Source organism: Daktulosphaira vitifoliae, unplaced genomic scaffold, assembly GCF_025091365.1.
Source record: "Daktulosphaira vitifoliae isolate Bord-2020 unplaced genomic scaffold, ASM2509136v1 Scaffold_1, whole genome shotgun sequence".
In the NCBI taxonomy this organism is placed as follows: domain Eukaryota; kingdom Metazoa; phylum Arthropoda; class Insecta; order Hemiptera; family Phylloxeridae; genus Daktulosphaira; species Daktulosphaira vitifoliae.
In genome coordinates, this window is record NW_026099572.1 from 26,992,240 (window position 1) to 27,017,992 (window position 25,753).

At 25.2% G+C, this 25,753-nt stretch overlaps 2 protein-coding genes across 4 annotated transcripts; one reads left to right on the forward strand and one right to left on the reverse strand.

Moving 5' to 3' along the window:
- Positions 1 to 5,217: 5,217 nt before the first annotated feature.
- Positions 5,218 to 6,240, reverse strand: LOC126905319 (28S ribosomal protein S28, mitochondrial). The gene is made up of 3 exons (XM_050684904.1): positions 5,858 to 6,240; positions 5,678 to 5,799; positions 5,218 to 5,506 (listed from the first exon to the last, which is right to left on the reverse strand). The coding sequence occupies exons 1-3, from the start codon at positions 6,089 to 6,091 to the stop codon at positions 5,365 to 5,367; spliced, it is 498 nt and encodes a 165-aa protein (XP_050540861.1). The 5' UTR covers positions 6,092 to 6,240; the 3' UTR covers positions 5,218 to 5,364.
- A 2,274-nt stretch (positions 6,241 to 8,514) lies between these two features.
- On the forward strand, positions 8,515 to 25,527 carry LOC126905112 (apoptotic protease-activating factor 1-like). Of its 3 annotated transcripts, none has more exons than XM_050684551.1 (20): positions 8,515 to 9,177; positions 9,232 to 9,465; positions 9,540 to 9,677; positions 9,742 to 9,896; positions 10,192 to 10,460; positions 11,852 to 11,990; positions 12,736 to 12,874; positions 13,205 to 13,381; positions 13,804 to 14,046; positions 14,354 to 14,532; positions 14,804 to 14,930; positions 17,589 to 17,745; positions 17,814 to 18,013; positions 18,712 to 18,937; positions 19,959 to 20,211; positions 20,322 to 20,643; positions 20,719 to 20,997; positions 21,061 to 21,165; positions 23,694 to 23,951; positions 24,148 to 25,527. In XM_050684551.1, exons 1-20 carry the CDS (start codon positions 9,034 to 9,036, stop codon positions 24,433 to 24,435), a joined length of 4,032 nt encoding a protein of 1,343 aa, XP_050540508.1. In that variant the 5' UTR covers positions 8,515 to 9,033; the 3' UTR covers positions 24,436 to 25,527. The 3 variants fall into 3 exon arrangements, with proteins under 3 accessions (XP_050540508.1, XP_050540517.1, XP_050540503.1); XM_050684546.1 differs by having other exon boundaries at positions 8,517 to 9,177; positions 19,956 to 20,211; XM_050684560.1 differs by lacking the exons at positions 23,694 to 23,951; positions 24,148 to 25,527 and having other exon boundaries at positions 8,516 to 9,177; positions 19,956 to 20,211; positions 21,049 to 21,144.
- The last annotated feature ends 226 nt before the right edge of the window (positions 25,528 to 25,753 follow it).

Genomic DNA, 25,753 nt, shown 5'->3' on the forward strand with positions numbered 1-25,753 from the left:
AGGAGAATATATTGACTTTCATGAATATTATATAATTTAATTGACATAGAATAAAGGTCATAAGACATAAGAAATTAAACTTATTAAATTTTTTTTACTTTTTTATTTTCATACTAAATTTAATAATTATAATTAGTATTTATTCATATATTATATTTTANTCGAAAAAGTAACTTATAAATTTAACTAAGCTTAAATAGCCAATTTTATCAAGCGACAAAAGCAACGAACAGTTGCGGGATCGGTAACACCTATGTCTTTCACGCTTTCACGAGGTTCATATCAGTCTCTGGCAATTAACATTTTGCATTTTTTTTGAGTTAGAATAAAATTTTCAAATCATTTGATATTTATCTCATTTAGATTCAATAACTTCAATAAATATAAAGGATCCTATCACTATAGTCTCCCCTCGTGAGAAGAAATTTATATTCATGTTAATATTGTTTTATTATGTGGTTCTTTTTGTGGCTACGATTTATTTTGCCAACCCTCACTAGACCTACTTTTTTCAACGATACGTCAAATGATTACAATTCGTATTTAGTTTAAGTTATTACTCTTAAAAATCAAAAAATATTCCTTATTCAAATAAAAAGTAGCTTAACCAGCTTTTTCCATAAAAACATTAATAATCTAATATTCTTAAAGTATTCATTGTCGAATTAGATTTGATATGATAAAAGTATTCAACTACAAAAGTAAATAATTTTACTTTGTAATTTATTAATTTTTTAACTCTATTTGTGTGTGCTACTACCAGTCTATAATATTCCAAATTTTTTTGTAACNATGGCTGTATTTTCATTTTTATATTCATAGAAAACGTTATTTGAAAAAGATAACGTTCTAGACGTAATAATAAATGGAATAGCAATTACTCCAAACGTGGTTGTAGGTAAATTTTTTTTAACTCTGATCTAACAAATGATAACAAACTACCAAGTATCTGCATTGATTAGAATCTAGTTGATTACAAAATTCGATAGAGTATACTCTATGAAACATTTTTTGATAAATCTTATCTTTAATTTGTTTCTTTTCTTATAATTTAGTAGTTACAATAGGTAATTTATTTGTTTTTGTTAATTTGTTATTTGCGTGCTCTGTCGTAACACAGGAAAGAAAATGATATTAGGTAAATGGGTAAATGTGAAACTATGTGTACGAAGATGAACATGAGGAGGTGGTGCCTGCTGTCTAGGTATTCACGTGCGTGTTGTCGTACAGTAGTCACCGTGCTCGGCTGACACTCCGGGTTAGCTGTGGGTGTCGAAAGGCTGTTGTTATAGGAAGGGAGAATAAGAGTAACACCTAGGTATGAGGTGCAGACGAAGTGCAAGACACAANAAAGCTGAGAAGGTATTAATTTTACTATGATGTATTTTTTTTTTGTGTCTGTTACCACTTTTTCTCAGCTCTCACTGAACCCATTTCTTTCAGTAATACGTCAAAAGATCACAAATCGTATCTAGTCGAAGACATTACCCTTCAAAATTGAAAAAATTTCCCTCGTTCCCCGTANTCCTCAAAAATTGCTATAAATTTTTTATATAGATGTATGATATCATTACTTTTCATTTGATATATTTTTTTTATAAAGCCCACGGGGGGGATTTAAAATGACAACTTTTTCACAAAAAATTAACTTTTTTCACTTAAATTTTTAAAATGTTCCGGAAAGTCTGACACTTTTATATATATCTTAAATTANTTTTAAAATGTTCCGGAAAGTCTGACACTTTTATCTATATCTTAAATTAAAGCTAACGTAATGTACTATTTTATTTAAAAAAATTTCAGAGTTAATTTTATCTTCACGATGAAAATGGCTACCGAATGCTATTTTTGTGTAAAAATTCTCGATTTTGTATTTTACATTTTTAACTTTATAATGCTATAACTTTTTGAAAAATGTATGGATCAGCACAATTTTTTCATGAGAAATAATATTTTTTAATAATCTCTTTTTCATTCGACATACTTTATCTTAATCAGGATATTAATAAGGAACCAGCAGATCAAGTAGCTTTTGGAATAAAACACCAATTTTTTTAAAATTAAACACTATCTAAAGATTTGCATCGAAGCGTNCTCGAAAAATAAACACAAATTTTGAACTTGTAAGATTCATAGAATGGGGTACTGTCTAAGAAGGAGTGGATGGACCCCCCCACAAGCTTTTCATGGTAAACAAATTATGGAAAATGATACAAGGGCCCAAAATTGTTGGCCCCTCCAATAAACATTTTCTGGCTACGTGCCTGGACCCAACTATACAACGTCTCCGCCATGCCTCGACCCCACACTGCTGGGTTTTTTAGTCTTCCTCTTCGTCTTCTCTCATCGTTCATTTCTTACAGCTTCCAATTCCTCTCATCTTATAACATGACCAAACCATCTAAGTCTATTTTCACTCATCTTATCTACACCTATACTCCCTCTTATGTGTTCATTCGTTATCCTATCTTCTCTAGTCACTCCATTCATCCATCTAAGCATTCTCATCTCTGCTACACTTATTCTCTGATCTACTTTCTTGTCAACCGCCCAATACTCTGAACCATGAATCATAGCTGGTCTCTCTACTGATTCAAAATACTTAAAACTTCCCACCTCTTCTAAATATCACAACGTTATGTTTTAATATGTGAAGAATCATGAAACTATTATTTCCATATAAAAATTCTTCCTTAGATGAATTGTTTGGTGTCTGGGTACTGACCCATTTTCAGTGGTCGAATATAGGCAATTTTACTGTTTTTTTAATGTTACACAGTATCATTATATGATAAGTAAATGTTTGTTAATGTGAGTTTCAATTCTTGGAATTATTTCCGCTATCTTATAATCCATAAAAACTGTTTTTATGTTCTTACCTTACTTTTTGATGCAATACCAATATATCGGCTTAATAGAAAGGGTGTTTATCTTTTAAATTTATAAATTCCTGATCATTATTCAGTCTAGAAGTAAAAACTGCAGTATTTACACTCGTTTAGACTAGAGTGTAATCTCATAACATATACTGATTGTAATAGAGTTGTGGTGTAGTGGGAAGAAAATGTATAAAAACAGAAAGAACACATGAGGAAAAGCGAGGATCCGATGGTGGAAATTAAAAGGGGAAAAGGAAAATAGTTATTAAAAATGATAAATAAAGGAACGGTAGAATGTCGAGATATAAAAAAATGATGTGTGGAGTAGATTCGCTAGTTGTTTAAAGAATGCCGTAAAGGAAATTGTTGGTGGAAGTAAAAGAATGCCAAAAAACAAAGAAACCTGGTGGTAGGACGTTCAGTAAATCATAGAGTAAGAAAAAGTATGTCAGTTCTAAGTATGTCAAAAGAGCAAAATGAGAGAAGTTGGATGAAGTATAAACTTTTGTGCGAAGAAGCCAAGTGTGTGGTAAAAGGTATACGAGTTGTATGATAGACTAGGAACAAAGGAAGGTGAAAATGAAGTCGACAGAAGAATAACAGTATAAGATTATCACTATGCAAAGTGTATAGCAAGTGATAATAAGAGAGTGCTAATGATCGATGATGATGTGAAAAAAGATGGAAAGAGTATTTTGAAAAATTACTGAATGAGAAGTATCCAAGAGACATTAGAGGATATCTCATGGAACGAGGAGCTGCTATATTTAATTGACAAAAAAGAGGTATGGGAGTCTGTTGTATCAATAAAAAAGAATAAATCAGTAGGACCTAATGAAGTGACAGTAGAAGTATAGAAAATATTAAGCGATATTTTGGCTTAAGGATCTTTTTGATAAAATTTTATTAAAAGGGAAAATGCCAAAAGAACAAAGGAATAATATTGTAGTGGCGATATTTAGAGGCAGATGAGGTATATTAGAGTATGAAATTTATAGAGGCATAAAGCTTACGAGTCATAGTATAAAGATGTGGAAAAATATAAGAGAATAAGAAATGAGACATCGGTATCTAAAAACTAGTTTGGATTTATATCTGGCAAATCAACAATGGAGCCATTATTTTGTGTAAAACAACTAATAGAAAAGTATAGGGAAATTAAGAAAAAGCTATATATAGTATTTATATATTTAGAGAAAGCGGATGATAGAATACTGAGAAAGGTTTTGAAATGGGCATTAATGAGAAAAGAAGTGTCGAAAATGTACATTATTATAATAGAGGATATGTATAAGGTATGATGGAACATGTACCAGGGTAAAATGTGTGGGTAGAGCAATGTAAGATTTTAGGGTAAGAGTTGGAGTGCACCAAGATTCTGTTTCAAACCTTTACTTATTTTCTATAGTGATGGATAAAATTATTAGAGAAAAACTAGGAGAGGTAGCGTGGTTCATGATGTTCGCGGACAATATAGTGTTACTATGAAGAAATTTGAACAAAATTAATCAGAGGTTAGAGTTGTGGAGATCAGCCCTTCAAAAAAAATTAAGAATAAGTAGGAGAAAAGCACAGTATATAGAGATTACGACTTTGACAAAGGAAAACACAAGATAGGTGAAATGAGAAGATCAATGACAATGAGTGAAGACATGATAGGAGAGGTGGAAAGTTTTAAGTATTGATTCAAGATTCAATGTGGGTGAATGAAGTGGAGAGATGTGTTTGGTGTGTTATGCAATAAGAGAATTCCAATGAGGCTAAAAGGTAATTTCTAAAAGACTGTAGTGAGACTAGCTATGATGTATGGATCAGTATTTTTACAGTATGGATTGACAGATAGAGTAGAGAATGAGTGTAGTAGAGATGAGAATGCTTAGATGGATGAGTGGAACAACTAGAGAAGATAGAACAAAGAACAAACATATAAGAGGGAATATAAGTGTAGTGTCAATTGTGGATAAGATAAGAGAAAATAGATTTAGATTGTTTGGTCATGTTATGAGGAGAGAGGAATCGGAAGCTCTAAAAAAATTATGGAAATGAATGTTGAAGGAAGAAGAGGTAGAGGAAGACTAAAAAAGAGATGGTGGAATGTTATTGAATACAATATGAGGACACCTGATGTGTGTGTAGTTAATGTGGGAGATCATGTCAAATGAAAGTTAAGGATAAGGGTTTTATCCCAAGTAGTTGGGATATAAGAGAGAAAAAAGAAAAATAATGGCTCAATTTCATAAGTGCAAATTGGTGGCTTAGTTTCTCTAAAATTCAGAAAAACTAAATAATACACATTATTTATTATCATTAAATGTAGTATTTTAATGAATAAGCAATATGAGCAAATTAAAATTTATTTATAGCTGATAGTATTTATGAAATTTTAATTACAAAAAAAAAAAACAATTAAGAATAATATATATAAACTTACTAAAATACTAAATTTCTAATACGTACAAAATATTCAAAATATAAAACATTTTTATTATTTTTTGTTTTTTCTGTATAGACCAATAAGTGTCGCATCTGCTTCGAGTAAAGTTAAATCTTTCTCTGAACCTAAAAATCTAGTAGCTAATTCTAAGGTTTTGATTTTTAATCTGACCTGAGAACCTCTTACATATTCACTAAATAACAAAATTATATAAAAATAGTTATATATTATAAAGTATAAAATAAAAGAATTTTTGTCACTTCTTTTATTATAAAACCTTTTATTATTTTTAAAAATATTTATAAGAAAAATTAGATAATTATAAGTACTCTTTCAAACTATATGATCAATTAAATTGACTTACTTAAAATTTTTAACAGGTCTTGGACAGACACAATGAAACTTCCAGCCAAAATCTATGTATAAGTCATTATTAACAATATGAAATATAGTACCAATAACAATTTTACCCTCTGGATCTCCTAACTTAAAAAACATGCTTAAAAATAAAATACTTACTATATGTATATATTTACAAACTTACATTTATAAAATTTGAATTTCGAAGCAGTGTTTCAAAATCTTCATCAATATCTTTAACTACATTATTTAGTTTAGTTTTCTCATAAAAATCTGCAAATGCTCCATGTTTACTAATGTTTTCAATGTGGCTGTATAACCGAACGCATTCCTTTGGAAATATTTTAATATGAATTGGTTTTAAATAAAAATTAAAATATTTTGAACTGCGATATAAAAATATACGAGTATTAATCATTATTTTAATCTAACACTTGTTTTTTTCTGTTGAAGAAACTAACAAAGTATGAAATATTTAACTTTATTATAAAGTAGAAGTAAAATATTTAGGAAAAAAGTTATATAAGAAAATATTAAATTTTTGAACGTTCACAGAATGGATAAGAATTTGATCTTATCTATTCTATGCATAGATCTTGTAAACATGTTTACAAGATCTTTGATTTAATGGTATTGTAAGAACATTCACCCCTAATAGCATAGTTATCTAACCGTGGTTTCTATTATACCAGTTTTAAACAGGAACTAAGATAAGATTATAGAATATTACTCTATGGATAAAATGGACTAGTCACAAGCAGCATTGCCAATTGCACTATTTTTATGGTATTCACATCATTTTTACACTGTTTTAATGGTACACTTATTATACCATAATAATTGAATATTATAGTAAATAAAGATTTCATTTTATAATATTTATTGTTTAATCTAAGTTAAAAAAACCTTTGGTTAGTGTGTTGTATTTTATCTTTTAACATAAAATAACATACTATATATATATAGTATGTTATTATGTATGTATACACATACATAATTCAGGTGTACATAATGGAACAATACTTTTGCCACTAACTGATAATGCTCCGATATTTACATACCTCGACATTTAACAAAGTGCCAATTATATAACCATAACTCCTATTTTACTTCGATATTTAATAAAAAATAAAACGTAGTAAAAAGTCCGACATTATCTATAGTCGAAAACGTTTTTTTTATTAATGCACAAAATTTTATTTGAATATTTATTATCTATAAAATAAAATATAATAAGAAAATAGTCAAAATATATATATAACTTCTATTTTGACAGTGTTTTCGTATGTTGTTTTTGTTCCAAGATGATCCTAGTTTGATTGACTCAGATTTGACGAGATTTGATCGATCTCGATTAGAAGACAGTATCGATCTAGACACTTGAAAGTCCCGAAGGCAACTTTCCTCAATAACTACTGTGAGACGATTTTCTAAGTTAATTAGCAAGAAAAAAGATCATTGAAAGATGATTATTTTGCTCTTGTTTTCGTATTGCTAGCTTAACGTGTATTCCGCGAATAGAAATGTATTAATCTATAAATTCTAAATGAACTTTAGTAAAAAAATTGAATACTGTTGTTGTATGCATATTCTTAAAAAAAAATTAATTTTAAAAATATAATCATGTATGTTATATTTGTCATTTTATTTTTTGTATAAATTAATAATTAATCAAGTAATAACTAGATAAAAGGTAGGGGGGTATTTAATTCACCTTCCTTACAAAAAAAAAATTATTTACCTTATAACTTTTGTAAAAACTAAAAATAAAGTTAATTGAGGTGGTATTAATATTAAAAATGATAGTAACATCAATCGTAAAGACAAAATAAAAATAGGTACTTTGATTTCTAGTTATTACTTGATGTATTTTAAATACAAGTCCGTATTTTTGAGGGTCGTCCGTATCGTCCGTATTTTTCATAAAATAATAAAAAATTTTCAAAAAGTTAAGTGCATGAAAAAATTACGCGAAGTGGCGAATAATTGGAGAATTCTGTCACATTCTCTCTTATTTTGCTCTGAGAGGCGAGAAAGAGAGAGAAAATATATGTAAAAATGGGCAGAATCAGGCAGACTATAAGTTTGAGTAGTGACCAACCATGCCATCATACGGCACTGGAATAACTAGCTTTTAATATAACTATTGTGTAAGCATGCAGTAAGTACTGTATGGTTACTGCAACTGTAAGATGTAAGTATATCGTTATCTTATTGTTATTATTATATATGTCATATCTGCAGAGCAGCTGTTATTTACATTTACCGCATTTACCAGCATTTACGTGAATGTCAGTAAATCAAGATCAAACATTTCCAAATGAAAAAACAATTCCAGAACCAAAACAGTCAAAAACTTCCAAGGCGCTCAAGGCCAAGGAAAAAAGAAAATTTCAATCTAGATTATCGATCATCGATTCCTATTGATAACAATTAATTTCTATCGATTTTCATTCATTTTCATAAATGCGCATCACCTATCACGCAAACAAATTAAAATATATTTTTTTAATTTGATTATTTCTTCTACTTTTTGAAAATTAAAAAAAAAAATTTTTATTTTCCAATTATCAATAGGGGGGGGGGTAGGTTTTGATCTGTCCGTATTTTTCACTCAGAACATCTGGTAGCCCTAATTTTATGTTCTGAATTTTTTTTATGCAGTGTACTTAATTAACACACGAGGAAGAAAATTAATCTAATTAGAATCCTAAATAAATATTATTAAGCTCCCTAATAATGTTTTGAATTTAAAATAAATAATTTCAATATTTTGTTTGTCCTTATCTTTCAAAAATATTTCGTGTGATAAGATTCTAGATATTAATGTCATGTAATAGAATAAATAGACTAAATAAGTTTCAATAAACTTTTAATTAAATTTATTTCAACAAACATTTGATTCAAAACGTTGAACAGTTGTATTCGAACTATTGATAGATAGATAAAAATATATTCGTACAAATGTTTTATGGAACAAAACTATTAGGACAAATAAATATTGGAGATACTGCACTTTGTGTATAATATTTGTTGAAACTATCGATTAATGGATAAATTGTTAATTGAATGAGTAATTTATGGAACAAAAATCAGTGATCCTTGTCTTTATCTGAGAAATAATAACATACATTTCTGTTATCTTTCAAGTAAATTAATCTGAATTCAATAAAATTAGAAACAAGTTAAATTTTTAATCGTTGTAAAATGAGAATAATTCAACGTTTTGTGAATTTATTTTATTACACTTAATATCATTTGATTTTTGTTTATTTCATTTATATTTTTTAATTCGAGTGCTTAAAGTTCATTAAATTTAAAAGCTATTTTACTGTTATTCCTTTTAAATAAACTCATCTAATGGAAATTGATACGAAATGTGTTTATGATTTATTAAAAACTCACAGAGAACCTATCATACAAGATATACAAGGAGATGTGATAACTTTTTTATATGAAAAAAATGTATTGAGTGATGATGATTTTCAAGCTATAAAATCATTAGTAAGCAATTCTATTAAATTTTTTACCCTATAATAAATAAAATTTTATCTTTAGGAGAATCCAAAACAGGAGGCATGTAAACTGCTTGATTTATTACCTTATAAAGGTAGTTATGGTATAAATCAATTTATTGATTATCTTTCATCTGAATATTCATGGATTGCTGATCCAATAAAAAAAACCATATTTAATGAGTATAATGATGTTTATGCAAAAAAAATTAGGAACGCTTTAGTCATTGGTGAAGTACCTCAATTATCTTTGAAACATGTTACACGAACTGAACTAGTGTGTTAAAATATTTGTACAACTTTTTTTTGTTTAGTATTATTGTAATATTTTATACTAAATAAAAATTTTAGGTCAATAATTTGAAATATCATTTAAAAAATTTGGTTAATGGTAAATTTATTGTAGTATCAGGTATGACTGGTTGTGGAAAATCTAGTTTAGTCGTTGAAATACTACAAGATCCATTGATTACAATAGAACTTTTTGAGGTACTATCAAAGATTATTAACATGAAATTGATTATTAATACACTTTAAAATTTAATTATATTAGGGTCATGTGCAGTGGATTAATGTTGGCCGTGGAAATTCTGTAGATGTTGGAAGTGTTCAAAGTGAATTATTTAATAGGTTACAAAACCAAAATCAACCATTAGCACCTCCTCTTACTACAGAATATGAAGAAATTAAAAAAATAATCCAAAAAAAGTTATTTGATTTTTATTTAATTTTTTTTTTTTACATTGATTATTATTAATATAATAGGCTAGTTAGCCTATTTTATATATATTAAGTATTTTTGGTCATATAATAATAAGAAATTGTATCATTGTAAAATTAATATAATCTTAGGTTCATATAAAACTTCTAATTTAAAACAATAAAATGTTACATGTAAAACTAACTAATTGGAACACTTTAATTTTGTTTCCAGTACAGAGTATATTTCTAAATTTACTAATTTATAAGTTTTTCTTGTGTATTTAAATGGATTTTTTGTTAGATGGAAAAGCACAATGTCAAAAGGGTTATTAATTTTGGATGATGTTTCTGATCCAATCATTATCAGATATATGGATATTAATTGTAAAATGCTAATAACTACTAATGATGAAGGTGTTATGGATGAAGTAGAGGATTCTAGAATACAATTTGTTAGAATTGGAGAAGGATTTCAAAAAGAAGAATCATTAAAATTGTTTTCTAAATGCTTAGACATAGATATAAATTTGTTGCCACCACAAGCATCTTTAATTCATAAACTTTGCAAAGGTATTTTGACACAATGAGATTTTTAATTTTCATGATAGTGATCTTTCTTAATTGATTAAAAATCATATAAGTTATAAAAAATAAAATCGTTAATAACTTCTAGTTTAAAATTTTAAAGTATGTTTGAAATGAAAAAAACTGTTTAATGTTTTATTGAGTTTTACCAATTATCATCAATAGGATAGCAGATTAAATTTTAAGGAAATGAGTAACTGAATGTATTTTAATTACTTTTTTATAAAATTATGTTCAGTTCATATCAAATTTTATAAATACAGTAGATTCAACTTATGTAAACAATGATATTTCAAATGTTTTGATATCTCAAACTGCAATGAAATACTGGATAGAATAAAAATGTCTGATAGAGTTTAGAGAAGTGTAACAGTCTATATCCAATTGTTTTAAAGATACCTATAATTGTACTCCAGTGGATTATGCATGTATTCCCAATGAAAAATGAAATGTTGTTGCTGATGATCCTCAATTAGATAGTAAAATGTTTAATAAATATTTAGAAGTAGATAATCTATAATACTGATAGTAGCAATAATGAAGATGAACCACAAAAAGAAGAGGAATTCTCTGTTGTTTCTATACAACAAATCAAGTTACTGATAAATACACTTAGAAATTTTATTGAAAGTACTAAAAGTATGAAATGTTTTTCTTTCTCATTAATATTAGAAAACATTATCCAAGAGAGAAGCAAGAAAAAACAAACTGTAATGACAGATCTTTTTTTGTATTTTTTTTAAATTTAACATCACAAAATCCTTTTTGTGTTTCCTTAAGATTCAACATAACGAGAGTCTACTGTATTATATAAATAAGAGCAAGTTGAAGTGTTAAGAAATAAATTTTACTGTCCTAAGAAAAAAACTTATTATGCAATAAAAAAAAAAAACGATATTTACTGTAATTTGATAGATTTTTATTAAAAAAATAATAATCTTTTACTTAAGAAAGTTACACAGAAAATGCATTTTTTAACTTACCATTCATATCATTATATATAATTTATATCTTAAAGTATGGTTTTCTTATGTATAAAATTGCACTTATTAATAAAATAAATTATGAGTATTATTTAATAAAATTTATATTTATTTATTTTTAATAAAATAATCAATTCTAACAAATAATAACTCAATTGCCTAAAACAAAAAAATTAAATTTTTTTTATGTTTATTTCATACTTATTAAATAATTGTAATGTTAAAAACTGCAAGTATTACCAAATATTATTTTTACCAAATTGATTAAATATATAAATATTCCTAATATTTCATTAAAGAGTATTATTAAAAAACACTTTAATTTAGATGAGGATGTTAAAATTATTTTTCTCATTGTGGCTACTTTCTCTAAATTTTTAACTATTATTATAGGATTTCCATTGACTATTTCTCTTATTGGAGCTCAACTTGAAGCTCACAAAGAAGATTCAAAGCAAAATAAAGATAGATGGCTGTTTTATTTGCAGAAATTTTCAAAAAAAGATAAAAATACCATTGCAGATACTTTCAAGTAAATACCTTGTGATATGTGAAATGTTATTTTATTTATTTAAGGCTTGCTATATTCATACAACTATTTATGGAAGTTGTTATTTTTATTAAGCATTTATTTATTTAAGCCAGTATATAATTTATTAGCAGTGGTGGGTTTGAGAAGGTCCCTGGATCCATCTCTCCCCGAAATCTTAATTATATTGATTATAGTTTCTAATCATTTTTATTGACCTTTTTTTTTTTATAAAATTATTAAAAATTAAAAAATCACTAATAATTTTAAGGAGAGGATAAAATTTTAAATTTTGTTTTCTTTAATAGGAACCCTTAAATAAATCTAAAATCTAGAAATTAATAAACAAATTTTATCTATAAATAAATCAACTTGGTCAGAAATCTAATGTTTTTTTCAGAGATGTATTTAGAAGTTTTTTGTGCTATTAAAGTATGAAAGAAGAGCGCTTTTTTCAAAAATTTATTTATAAAATATATTTAAAAAAAAAGTACCTTATACACTATTTCAATTTTTTGCTACTCTTAACATCTCAGTATTATGGTATGCATAACAAATACATAATTATATAAAAAATAATTTTTTAACAATAATGTTCCAGAAATTCAAATTTTAATGTTAGTACTCATGATTCCTTAGCCCTCCCTGAATATAATTCTGATTTTTTGTCAACTAAACTTTATTTTATTTTTGACTCTTAGATTTTTTAATAGATTATCTCTTCATTAATGTTTATGATTTTTTATAGGCATAATAGAAGAAGTTTTCATAAACTAAAAAGTCTTGATAAAGCAATTGACCTATCTATTAATGATTTACCTGATGATTTACAAAAATACTTTCAAGACTTCGTTTTATTTGTATATGATGTGAATATTAAGCCAGAAGTAATATAAATTATTATTATTAATTTTAAAATACAAAATCTTAGTATCATTAAATGGCAACTTTTGTTAATTAATTTAATTGACAAAAATATTTTTACCTTATAAAAAAAAATATGTATATATTTATTTAATTTTTTTTATATCATTACAAGTTATAATTTTTCCAATTTATTAGTAGAAGATTCCTTCTTTAAAAATTTATTACTTTTAAAGTAAAACTCATATGAAGCTTTGTAGTATTGTAGTTATATCACTTTTCTTATTTTATTTTACTTTAATTAACATAAGTGGTATTATTTAAATTGAAAATTAACTGAAATCCAATTAAAGGTTTTATCAATATTATGGAATCTAAATAAAATACAAGTAGAAGATATTATGCTTGAATTTATCCGTAAAAGTTTAGTTGTAAGAGTTTGGATTCAACCTTTAAACAGTTATACTTATTCAGTTCATGATTTAATCTTGAATAATTTGAAAAATAAAATTGATAATGAAAATGAAAAAGTAAGTAAAATTCAAGGGTGTTTGCAAGAAATTTTTTCATGAAAGGGGAAATCATTTTTAAAAAATTTGGTTTTATTATCTGCTCATTGGACAAAGGGCTCGTTGAAAAAGGGGGTGTCTGTGGTTCTAGCCTAGGGAACCATAGTAAGATTAGCTTTCTTAATTTACAAATTAGCACTCCTAAAATTTAAATTATGATGTATGTTGTCACATACATATATAGTGTTTTTAAGATAGGGAGCAAAAACATTTAGCATCCTCAAAAATGTATTTTTATAAACGTCTATGGGCAATACATGATTATGAAAATTAAGCACTCAAAAAATCAAGGTGGGACAACTACACCCTAGTCCCCCTCTTTGCAGACACCTATGGTAAAATTTTTATTGTATTTATTTTAAGTGTATCAATTTCTTATTTAGAGTCTTCATAGAAAACTTATTGAGTGTTATAAAATTTATTGTAAAGGAAATTTTGCACAACTTCCCAAAAATGATAATTATATATTTTTATATTTTGGTTATCATTTGAAAAAAGCAGAGTTATTTGATGAATTTGCAAAATGGTTTTTGAATTTAAAATTTCTTGAATCAAAAATACATGTTGCTGGTCCGGCAGACTTGTTAGCTGATTTGAAAAAATATAAAAAGTACATATTTACAAAAGTATGTTTTATTAATATAAGATTAAACTATTATTTAAATCTAACTAATATTTTTTGAAAATTCTTTTTTTTTTTTTGATAACTGTTAATGACAACATTTTAAATATTCTACAGTTATTTAAAAATTAATATGTTGTTTTATTACATTAGACAGATTATAAGTGCTTGACTACTGATGCTTCTAATGTAATTTTTGTAATATGTATAATACTATGAAATAGAAATTTTTTAAAATAAAATTTGTTCATATGAAAAAATAACTATCATAATATATTAATAAATAATGTCTTTTGTATTATTTTAAATAGAAACTGTATGATCAATATTTTGATGAAATGGAAAGTTTTATTAAACGTGTTGGACCTCATGTTTATAGAACAAAATGTGATATAATACAAATAGGTTTGCAAGAACCTGAACAGTCATTCATTTACAAAAAATCATTAGAAATTGCTAAGTTAAACGGAAAATTATATTTTTATAGTATGTAAGTAAAATATTTATTTAACATGTAATGGTTAAACAACAGAAGTTACTACTTTTTTTAACTATTGTTATATTAAACATAATTTATTTTTAAGAATTGTTATTTTTATACTTAACACATTCTTTTAAATATAGTGGTTGAAGTGCATATTATAATGATATATTATAAAATATTTAAAAATAAATGCTAATTTTTTAGAAGCATTTATGTAATATGTCTGATTAATTATCATTATTATTATTAATATTAATACATATTTAATTTATTTTAGTATTCAAACATCTCTTGATTTTGAACCAAAACCAAAAATGTTTGTAGCACCTGAAGAAATACAAACAGTTATTTTTGGAAATAAACATGATGAAATTATTATTGGTTGTAAAAATGGTTGTATAAAAGTAAGTAGAAAGTATAGAAGTGATTTTTTTTTTCTTTAGTATTTACTACTTAAAATACAAAATTAGATTTTTTTGTTTTAGTGTTTGAAGTATTAGATGTATAAATCCTCTAACTTCATTTATTATTCAGTTATTTTATTTATATATATATATAAAAAAAAAAGCCAGTACAGGGGGGTCGCGGCACAGTGGTGACGTGCTATAGTTGGATCAAGTATAATGATATCTGACAGTGATTAAAATCACTATCAAAAAAAAAAAAACGCTTCAATGCAAATCTTTAGATAGTGTTTAATTTTAAAAAATTGGTGGATTATTCCAAAAGTTACATGATCTGCTAGTTCATAGTTTATTAATATCCTGGTTAAGATAAAGTATGTCGAATGAAAAAGAGATTATTAAAAAATATTATTTCTCATAAAAAAATTGTGTTGATCCATACAATATTCAATAAGTTATAGCATTATAGAGTTAAAAATTTTAAAAATAAAATCGAAAATGTTCACACAAAAATAGCATTTGGTAGCCATTTTCACCCTGAAGATAAAATAAAGTCCGAAATTTTTTTTTTTAATATTAAAGTATTTTACATAAGCTTTAATTTAAGATATATATAAAAGTATCAGTATTTCCAGAACACTTTCAAAAATTAAATTGATAAAGTTCTACTTTTTCTATGTATTTTATGTTTTGAACCCCTCCTGTATTAAGGGTTATGCTCCGATTTAAAAAACAAGTATGTCGAATTAAAGAGGTATATAAATATTATTTCTCATAAAAAAATTGTATTCATACATTTTTCAAAGATTTATAGCGTTATAAAGTTAAAAATATGAAAAAGAATTTTTTTACAAAAATCGTATTTTTTTTATTAACTTTGATGACTGTTTTCATCATGAAATCAAAATAAAGTCCAAAATTTTTTTTTTTTAAAATTAAAGTATAATACACTTTCAAAAATTAAGTTGAAAAAGTTCTACTTTCTATATGCATTTTTTAGATTTGAACCTCCCTCGTATATAGTGAAAATGGTCCAATTTAAAAAAACAGTATGTCGAATGAAAGATGTATATAAATACTACTTCTCATGATAAAATTGTATTGGTCCATACATTTTTCAAAAAGTTATAGCATAATAAAGTCAAAAATGTAAAATACAAAATTGAGTTGAAAAAGTTAATGTTTTTTGAAAAAGTTGTCATTTTGAAACCCCCCCTGTGGGCAGGTAAAGGGTCAGATATAAAAAAAAAATTTACCAAATAAAAGGTAATGATATCATGCATATATATAAAAAAAAGTTATATTGATTTGGAGATTTTTAAAAAAGTTATGGCAATTTTATGTAAAAAAAATTGAAAAAATTGAAAAAATTAGCTATTTTTAAATTTGTAATTTTTGGAGGTTTCCTCCATTTACGGGAAACGAATGAATTTTTTTCAATTTTTGAGGATAATGTCTTCGACTAGATTCGATTTGTGATCTTTTGACGTATCATTGAAAGAAATCTATTCGGTGAGAGCTGAGAAAAAGTGGTAACAGACACAAAAAAAAAACACATCTTAGTAAAACCAATACCTTTTCAGCTTTGCATCGAAGCAAAAATATTAATGTTTATGTGAATTTGTTGCCTTTAAAACCTTCCTCCTAGAAATCTCTCTGTAAATATTAGATAAAATTTTGAAACTTTAAAGTATTATCCAAATTATTAGTGAATAAATTGAAATATTAAATTTACTGACACAAACATGTTAGAAAAATTACAAAGTATACTTGTTAGCTTTGTTATAATATTAATTAAAATGTTCATGTTCCTTCAAAAATAATTGACTTAATATCTACATTAATTATATCTGAAATAAAAAAAGTATAATAATACATAAATCTTATTTTCATCAGGACTGCCCTAAAATTAAATTAAATTAAATTAAATTGAAAAACAGGATAAGTCAGGAAAATTTTTTTAGTTAGGAAATTTCTAGACTGTTAGGAAATTTGATTAAAATACCAAAAATTTTAACAAAATTGTTTTATAATGTAGTACAGGCTAAACTGGGAAACTAACGATCCAAGAAGTACAATAATTATAGCCCGGGTTGTTCAAAAAATTTCTATAATAAATCAAAATGATGAAAAAATAAAAAGTCAAAAATAATTTTATATACCAGATTTGCTAATCATAAAAGCCTTAATCGCTCTATAGACACAGTCTAAATGCCACAGAATAGATCAAATTTTATCATTTTTATGATAACACTTTTATTTTCTTATTTTCATTTTTTGTGCTTTATCGAAGGAATTAATGTATTATCTAATATATTTTTAGCACTATGAACCACAGTTTTATATTGCATTATTAAATTATTATGAAATTGTATTTGAGAAACCTTTTTTTTTACCTCTTGGGAAATGTCTGGAAAGTCATGGAATTTTAAAATTAAAAAATTGTAACAACTTGGTTAATTCTTAAGATTTAAAATTTTTATGAAAATTAAATTTTGTAAAATTAGTAAAAAAATTTTAATTCCTAATTTTTGGTGTTTTATTTAATATCTATTCATTTTTTGTTGATTTAATTTATTAAACTTTTTTAAATAAATCTTTTAGTAAGGTTGTATAATATTACTAATATAGTTTTATCAATATTATTAATGAATTCAGGTATGGAATGCAATAACAAACCAACTGTTATATACTTATTATGGTCATACTCAAAAAGTTACTAATTTGGTTAAAAATAAATTGAAAGATAGACTCTTATCATCTTCTGATGATTTAACTATCAAAGTATGGAATATAGTTGATTTTCCCTTAGAAAGTATTAATCTATTTAGTTATTTATTTCAAATGATTAGTATATTTATTAATTTTATGTATATTTTTAAGATTCAATAACTCGTACACCATCACCTGAAACCAAGCAAGACCATTGGAAAAGTGCATTTAATGAAAGTAGTTCTATCAGACAGTCTAATATTTCAGATTGTATTGTTACCCTTAAAGGACATACTGCACCAATTAAATGTGCTCAATTTTCATCTAGTGGTAAATTTATTGTCTCCTCTTCACTAGATAAAACATTAAAGGTAATTAATATATTAATCTTTTATACATAAAAAATTATATTATAAAATTATTCACAATGCTACTAATTATAGAGTGACTGTGATTAAATATATAACATGGCATTGCCTGATGTGTAGTGTCACAAATGTCTCTGTTTTCTTAGCAAAAGAAAAGTTAAATTTTTGGAATCATTATAGCTTTCTTTTGCGATAGTCTTACTATCCATTTTGGAAAATTAATAGTACACAAGAAAAATGTTATGGGACATTAAAGTGAAAAAAGTATTACTTAATGTAATTTATGAAGTATGATATTGCAAAATATAAGATATTTTTCTTTTTGAAATTTTTTTTTCACTTTATTTAATTATGAATACTAAGTATAAATTTTATTTGGATTATTTTATCAGTAATTTATAAAATTTCAAGAATAGTTTAAAGTAAATACAATGTAACTGTGGAGTACTACAAATGTTTTTATAACACTTTTTTTAAACATAAGACTATAATAGTTATTTTACTAACTAAACAAATTAATATATTAAAAACACAAACTTTTACTGGAATTTTTCAAAGTCTAAAATTAGTTATTAGAAGTATTAAGTAATTACAGAAAATGATTATTAGATTTTTCATATCTTTGGTGTCTATATCCTGAATTTTATTTGATTATTTTATAAATTTATAAAATTTTTGTTCTGAATATGTTTGTAATATAGATTTGGAAATTAGATGATGGAATACTTCATAAAACAATAACTCAATATGGAGTAATAAATTGGTGTTGGTTTATGGAATGTGCCACTAAAGATCACATTGTTTATTCAGCTAACAATCCTACTGGTAGTGCTATTTATATTACCCATTGGCCTTATGAAGAAAATAAAGGGATGTACTATACAAAAGAAAAAATTTTATCTTTTTATCCTTTACTTGAAAAAGAAGGTAGACATTAAATTTTCATATTATACAGAAATTTTCTATGATTAGCCAAAATTAATTAATTACTATTTTTATTTTTAAAATTAGAATTGTTCATTATTACTTTGTTACTAGATTACCCATTTAGTGATATTGTTTACTACATTAAATTTGACATATTACAGTTTTTAATAGAATTATGTAATTTTATTTTGATGTTTGCTTTTATTTAACATTTAAATTAGTTTAGTTAGCACTTAATTACTCTTAAAAATTGTTTGCATAGATATAAATAATTAATTATGTATAATATAGTTAAAATTTAATTTTATATATAATGTAGTAGTACTAATTGATTTTTGGACCTTTAGATTTTTTTTTAATATTAGGAAAGAACAAAAAATGTTTTCTTTAAATACAACTTTGGCAATCCATATGAATAATAATTTTTAATCTTACTCTTGTATTAAATAATGTAGTTAGAATCGTTTTTCAAAATCAATAGTTATTATTTATCAAAGTAAAAAAGCAAATCAAATTATCCAAAAATTACATTTCATTTAAGAGTTCTTTTCATATCATTGATATCTTAAAAATCTGGGTTTATAGAGTCACTAATTCTACAATTAAATTCACTAGTTCTACACTGAATGTAATATAATGTATACACACACACATATATATATATATATATATATATATATATATTATAGAACTTATACATTATATAAGTTCTACTGCTCTACTTGTTTGCCCTATCCTTGAGTATAGTTCCATATTATAGGATCCAACAATTAGTAATGCAATAGCAATGGTCACCTTGCCCCATTACTGATTTCCTCATTTATAATAAGGTTGTGTCATGTTGACAGTTGGTGTAAAAATACTGTCAAATCATTGTAAGGTAGAGCTGACTCCAAATAGTTGGGATAAAAAAAAAGAGATGATTATAATGATCATTGTATATTTACAATATGCAATTTTTTTTGATTGATAGAATATTTTGTAAAATTATTTATTTGATAATATTAATTTTTTTTAGAAGATGATACTGTATTAATAATGACTGCAAAAAATGTTGGTCTTTACAAATTGAAGTCAGACAAAACTTGTCCTCAGCTTAAAGAATGCCCTCAACCTATTGGTTTTCAAGAATACATATTATCTTCTATTTCAGAAGGTAATGATGGCAAAACAAAAAATTCTCGTTTTATAGCACTTGCTTTAAGTAATAGTACAATAAAAATATGTAATTTAATGACTGGTTACAATGTTTTGGATTTAAATGAACCTATTCAGTAAGTGTTATTATGTTATTACCTTATTATAATATTATTTTTAAATTAAAACAAATATAATTTTTGTGAACATTTGTTCATATTTTATATATAATTAAATTTTGTCTTAGGGGTATTTTGAATATGGATTGGTTTTGGTCTGATACTGTTCATTGGTTATTGTGTGCAACAGATGATAGATCAGTTAGATTATGGAGCTTAGATGACATAACTAAAACTTTGTGTAATTTTAACTCTAATACTGTTGTGACATCTGTAAATCACCTAGACTTTTGTAAAAATGAAAAATTAACTTTAGAAAATTACAAATTATCTTTGACATTCAAACAACAAGAAACATTTTGTTGTAAATTAAATCCAAATTTTGATGCTGTATGGCTTGATAACAATTCTGTTTTAATAGCTGCTGTTACAAAGTGTGGTAGATTAAAAGTAATTCTTACTATGATTATAAAATTTATTTTGATTTGTTTAATTAATGTGTTTATTTTAATATTTTTTTCTTAGATTTTGTATGAAGGGTTAGATCAATGGTCACTTATTGATAATAAAGTTTCAACATTATGTATAGCTTATTCAAAGCCTACTGTTGATGAATTAATTGTTATTGTAGCATGTGAAGATTTATCTATGCATATTTTAAAACATAAAACTTCAGAACACCTTTTTAATACTGAAAATAAAGTAGACAGAATTTATGCATGTTTTAATTCTGATAATATTACTCTAGCTATGTTATTACTAGCACTCGAAATAAAGAATGGAGATTCATATCAAGTAATAGAAGTAAGTATTTATTCATTTAATGGTTATAGTTATTACATTTATGTTTAATAGAAATTTGTTTAGGTATGGAACATGCATCATAAATTCAAAATCTATATTCGCAATTTTATCGACTGTTTCGTGTTTGCAGACTCAATAATTATAATTTTTAATTATCATGAAATACAGGTATTTTTTTAAATTAATTTTTAATTTTATATATTTTTGTTTATACTGCAATAGTGCATATATCAGTGTTTCCAGTTTTTCAGGATGATCGAAAAACAAATTTGAATTATATACGTTTTAATACAAGAGGTGATTTTATTTTCATAATTACAATAGAGCTATGAGTTTAACAAAAATATATGTAAAAAATTATAATTAGAAAAACTTATTTTATTGTAATTGATAAAAATCTCATTTTGTCAAATATTGAATTATGTACTGTTGCAGTATAAGTGACAATATACTAAATCAGTTTAATTGGTAGTTGTAAATATATTGATTTTAATATGTTTTTATTTGCTGTTAGTATATATATATATATATAATTCTTACTAACAGGTTCTGTTTCTTCAATAATAAATGTATCATTAAGTCATTAAATTTAAAGAATAAACAATAATTTATGTCTAAGAATTGCAAAATTCAGAGTCGATGTTGTGTAAAATCATTTTTAAAAGGGGTTTTTTTATAAATGAATATATAAGGTGATAGATTAAGTATAAGCCAGTTATTTTCTCAGAAGCTGTACTGTATTTTAGTTTTAGTTATTAATGAGTTGGACATAATGCCCATGAACTCAGATCTGTTGATCCATTGTGCACACTACATACCAAATTGTCTTGATTCGGTTTTTGATTTTTGTGATTGTTGTGTTGGAGACTTGATACTATCGGGTACTGATTGAACCGATGTACCAAGGTTTGAAGATACTAGACTCATTAACAGAACACTTGTGATCAGTGCAGCCCAAGAGATGTCTCTTAAGTGGCTCTCTGAAATTGTCAACAAAATAAAACCTTGGAATGGTGATGAGATACAAATGGAGACTTACAACCCAATGAGGTACTAATGAATAGTCACTCACATACCAGGACTGCCCAGTGATTTTAAGAAAATATTGGACATTTGGGGAAAACAGAATAGTAGTGGGGAATCACCCACAGGGGATTGTGTGATACTGGGACTGTAAATGAAACTTGTATCACACCCTGACTTGCATGTCTTTTTAAATGTTAGTATCAGTTTTTCTGAATGTGTGACAACATAATACAATTCACGCAGATAAATTTATATCACAGTAAAGGGGCTAATAGTGTATTGCTAAGGATCTTAACCGAGAGGCATACAACACCCTTACAAATAACTCTTATTCAGGAACCATGGCTACATGGTAAACAAATTAAACTTAAAGAGCTTTAAACTGTTTTATAAATAGTCACACAAACCAAAGTCTTGTATTTTTGTTAATGATAAAATAAAAAACAGTTAAGTGATGGTAAAGCAATTATAGTAGCCTCAGGATACCTACCATATAAGTCCTCAGACTCAAGTAAAGACCTAATAGCACTACTTAATTATTGAAATAAAGAGAGTTAGAACTTATCCTTGGTACGATATGTGTGAATCTGCATAACAGCATGCAATTTGACCACTTATTATTAAGTGGGTAGAAACCACATTTAAGGAATGTTCCATTTTGGGACAGCTCAATGAAACTAAAGTAATCAAGAGTGTTAAACAGGGATGCTCACAAGAAGGATTTTTATCTCCCTTGCTATGGTGTCTAGTTTTAGACTCACTTATTAAAAAGTTAAACAAATATTGTTATACACACTCTATACGGATAATTTAGCTATAGTAATAGTGGGTAAATTTTCACACACAATTATACTTAGTAAAGAAGAGACTGAACACTACATATGTGGTGTAGTAAATTTAATTGTTAATCCAAACAAATCAGAGCTAGTAATGTTTACCAGGAAAAGTACAAGACTTGACAGTCTTGGTACACTTGGCCAGAATGGACAAAAAATTGGCAAAGGTGAAATAATTAGGTATTATATATTAGTGTCTTATGATTAATCAATCACCCTGTACAGGGTGGAACCAATTGTATTTTAATATAACATTTTTTTAAATTAATGTATTTCCTAGAAAAATAATACTTATATGCTATTTGAAACTAACTAATACATTTGATACAATTAACATATTTCTGTAATTTTTTTTGATTATTAATTTATGCATTTTTAGACTATGTAAAAATCATTTTTATTCTTATTTGTCTTTAATAATAATAAAAAATGTTATTTTTTTTTAATTGTATAATAGTGTTTATTTTAGTCATAATATTTTAATGTTTGAAAATGTGTATATTTTTCTCATTATTCACAAAATACTATACATATAATTAATCTATTAGATAAATGTGTTAAAAATTACCAAATAAAACCTTTAAGCCAAACAAAAAGTTAATGTTTTTGAAAGGTTTGATTTTCAATGTACAGTAAAAATGCACCTAAAAAAATACACAAAATATCTACTAAAAACTTATTTTAATTTTGAAGGATATGCTTTTTTACATAACTGGAGGTATTAAATAAATGTGCAATAAATATAGTTTTTTTTAACTCCGTATAAGAATTTACATGATTATGTAATGTATATAAAATTATAGAATATTTTGTGAAGGAAAAAATGATTTTTAGATTATAGACATGATAAATGGGATATTGTCAAAATCTGAAATTAATGGTTGTATGAAGATAAATGGAAGTCTAATGCTTGATCACTCTACTTTGGCTGTGACTGATAATGGTAGTTTAAAGATATTCAAAATTATCGATCTTGAGATTTGTGCAATGGTTGAACAGTACTCACTACCATTTAATAATAATGAATTAACTACAATTAGCATATCACATGATGGTAATTTTATTGCTGTTGGTGGTCAAACATGTATTTTTGTAAGTATTAAATTTATGTAAGTTTAATAAGAATTGATCACTTGTGGTTAATATTGTTGAAAACTAATAAATATATTTAAAATATTAAAAATATTCAACTCAAAAAGCTCCTAAAACTAATATATATATATATATATATATATTTGTGCTAAAGTAATTCTAATACTAATTTATTTTGGGCATTTATATTTAATAGATGATTGATAGAGTGTTGAAAACATCCAAGCAGTTTTATAGTAATTCAAATATGAATTATGTACGAACAATGATGTGGTCATCAAGTGATCATCTTTTATCTACAAAAGAAGATGATCAAATTGTTGTTTACGAAGTTAAATCTTGTAATAAAATAGCAAGTTTTAGAATAGTAGCTGATAAATTTATAGTTGATTCTAATTTAAGAACTTTCTTGACTATTAACGCTGGAGGTCATTTAGTAGTGTTAAAATTATTGAATAATCAAAGTTCCTCAAATTATATGTAAAAATAATTAAATATCATCCTAAAATTACCTATTCAATTTTTTAAGAATAGGTAAGTATAGTATTGAAATTTTTTATATAAGGAGTAGTTAATTTAAAATCGTTTTTTGAAAAAATGTATAGATTTTTTGGTTTCCTACAATATTGTTGTTTCTTATGACTGTAGAAAACAACAATATTGTTTTGTTTATGTGAAAAAAAATATGATATATGAAATTGCTCAAGTATTTCTAATCACTAAATGCTAATAAAAAAACCATTCAACTTTAATTGAGCATCAATATATTTTTTCAAAGTTCAGGGTTTATTAAGATATTATTTATACTTATATAAAGTAAAGTGGAGCAAGCACGTCTGTTTAAAATTATGTATCTTATTTAAAAATGAATTTTATTTATTTGAGGTTGCATAGAAATTTCACCCAATTCATCATTGCATAACTAGATAATAAAGGACAAATATATTTTTGATATTTCTGAATTTAGTATATAAATATATACTAAACTAATATGAAACCTTCACTTAAGAGAATTATATAAAATTGATTCAAACTAATGTAGTTTATACCTAACAGGTTTTATATAAAAGGTTAAAACTTTGAAGTCAATCATTTAAAATTAAAATTTTTTGAGCTGTTGTGCTTTTTATTGATGAGAATAGTCCAGATATCGGAATATTCTGAATTTTAGTATCCGATGTTCATTTATCTAGACTATCCAAATTATCCATAAATATGTTCTTATTTTGTTAAATCATTATTTTTTTTTATATTTAAATAAAATAGTGTAATCATTAGAGATGTGCGATTCCAAATCTAAAATTGGACATATGATATGTTTTTGACTAGTTAAAAAAAGATTAAAAATTTATCGACAGTTAATTATTGTTTCATTATGTTAAATATAAATGACCAAAGGCATAATTATTATTATGTATTGATAAATGAGTAATCCTTTATGAATATGATTAGTACATCAATATGTTAATGAAATATGTCCATTTTTTTAATTTTTATTTTGTATTATAAAATATAAAATATTTATATTTTTGTAAAGTATTGATTGTATTATTATTTATTATACTACTATTATTGATTATATGAGTTGATACTATTCCTTGTGGTCCCATGTCAAAAAATAGTTGCATCAACATAAGTGAATGTAGAATTAAACATTTTTTGGGAGGAGGGAAAATGATGTAATTTATTATTTTTACTTCGCCCTAAAATATATTTTTATATATTAATATATATTTAATATGAGTTTTAAAATAAAAAATTGGAATAGGGGCTAACCCCCAAGCTCTACCCATTTCTCACAT

Excerpts from the sequence above, each read along its gene's own strand:
- LOC126905319 (XM_050684904.1), bottom strand. The coding sequence starts at position 6,091 with ATGATTAATACTCGTATATTTTTATATCGCAGTTCAAAATATTTTAAT. Across the intron at positions 5,800-5,857 it reads GAAATTCAAATTTTATAAAT|TTAGGAGATCCAGAGGGTAA; the intron begins GTAAGTTTGTAA and ends ATGTTTTTTAAG. Across the intron at positions 5,507-5,677 it reads AGACCTGTTAAAAATTTTAA|TGAATATGTAAGAGGTTCTC; the intron begins GTAAGTCAATTT and ends TTTGTTATTTAG.
- LOC126905112 (XM_050684546.1), top strand. The coding sequence starts at position 9,034 with ATGGAAATTGATACGAAATGTGTTTATGATTTATTAAAAACTCACAGA. Across the intron at positions 10,461-11,851 it reads AATTCATAAACTTTGCAAAG|GATTTCCATTGACTATTTCT; the intron begins GTATTTTGACAC and ends CTATTATTATAG. Across the intron at positions 13,382-13,803 it reads TTGATAATGAAAATGAAAAA|AGTCTTCATAGAAAACTTAT; the intron begins GTAAGTAAAATT and ends TTTCTTATTTAG.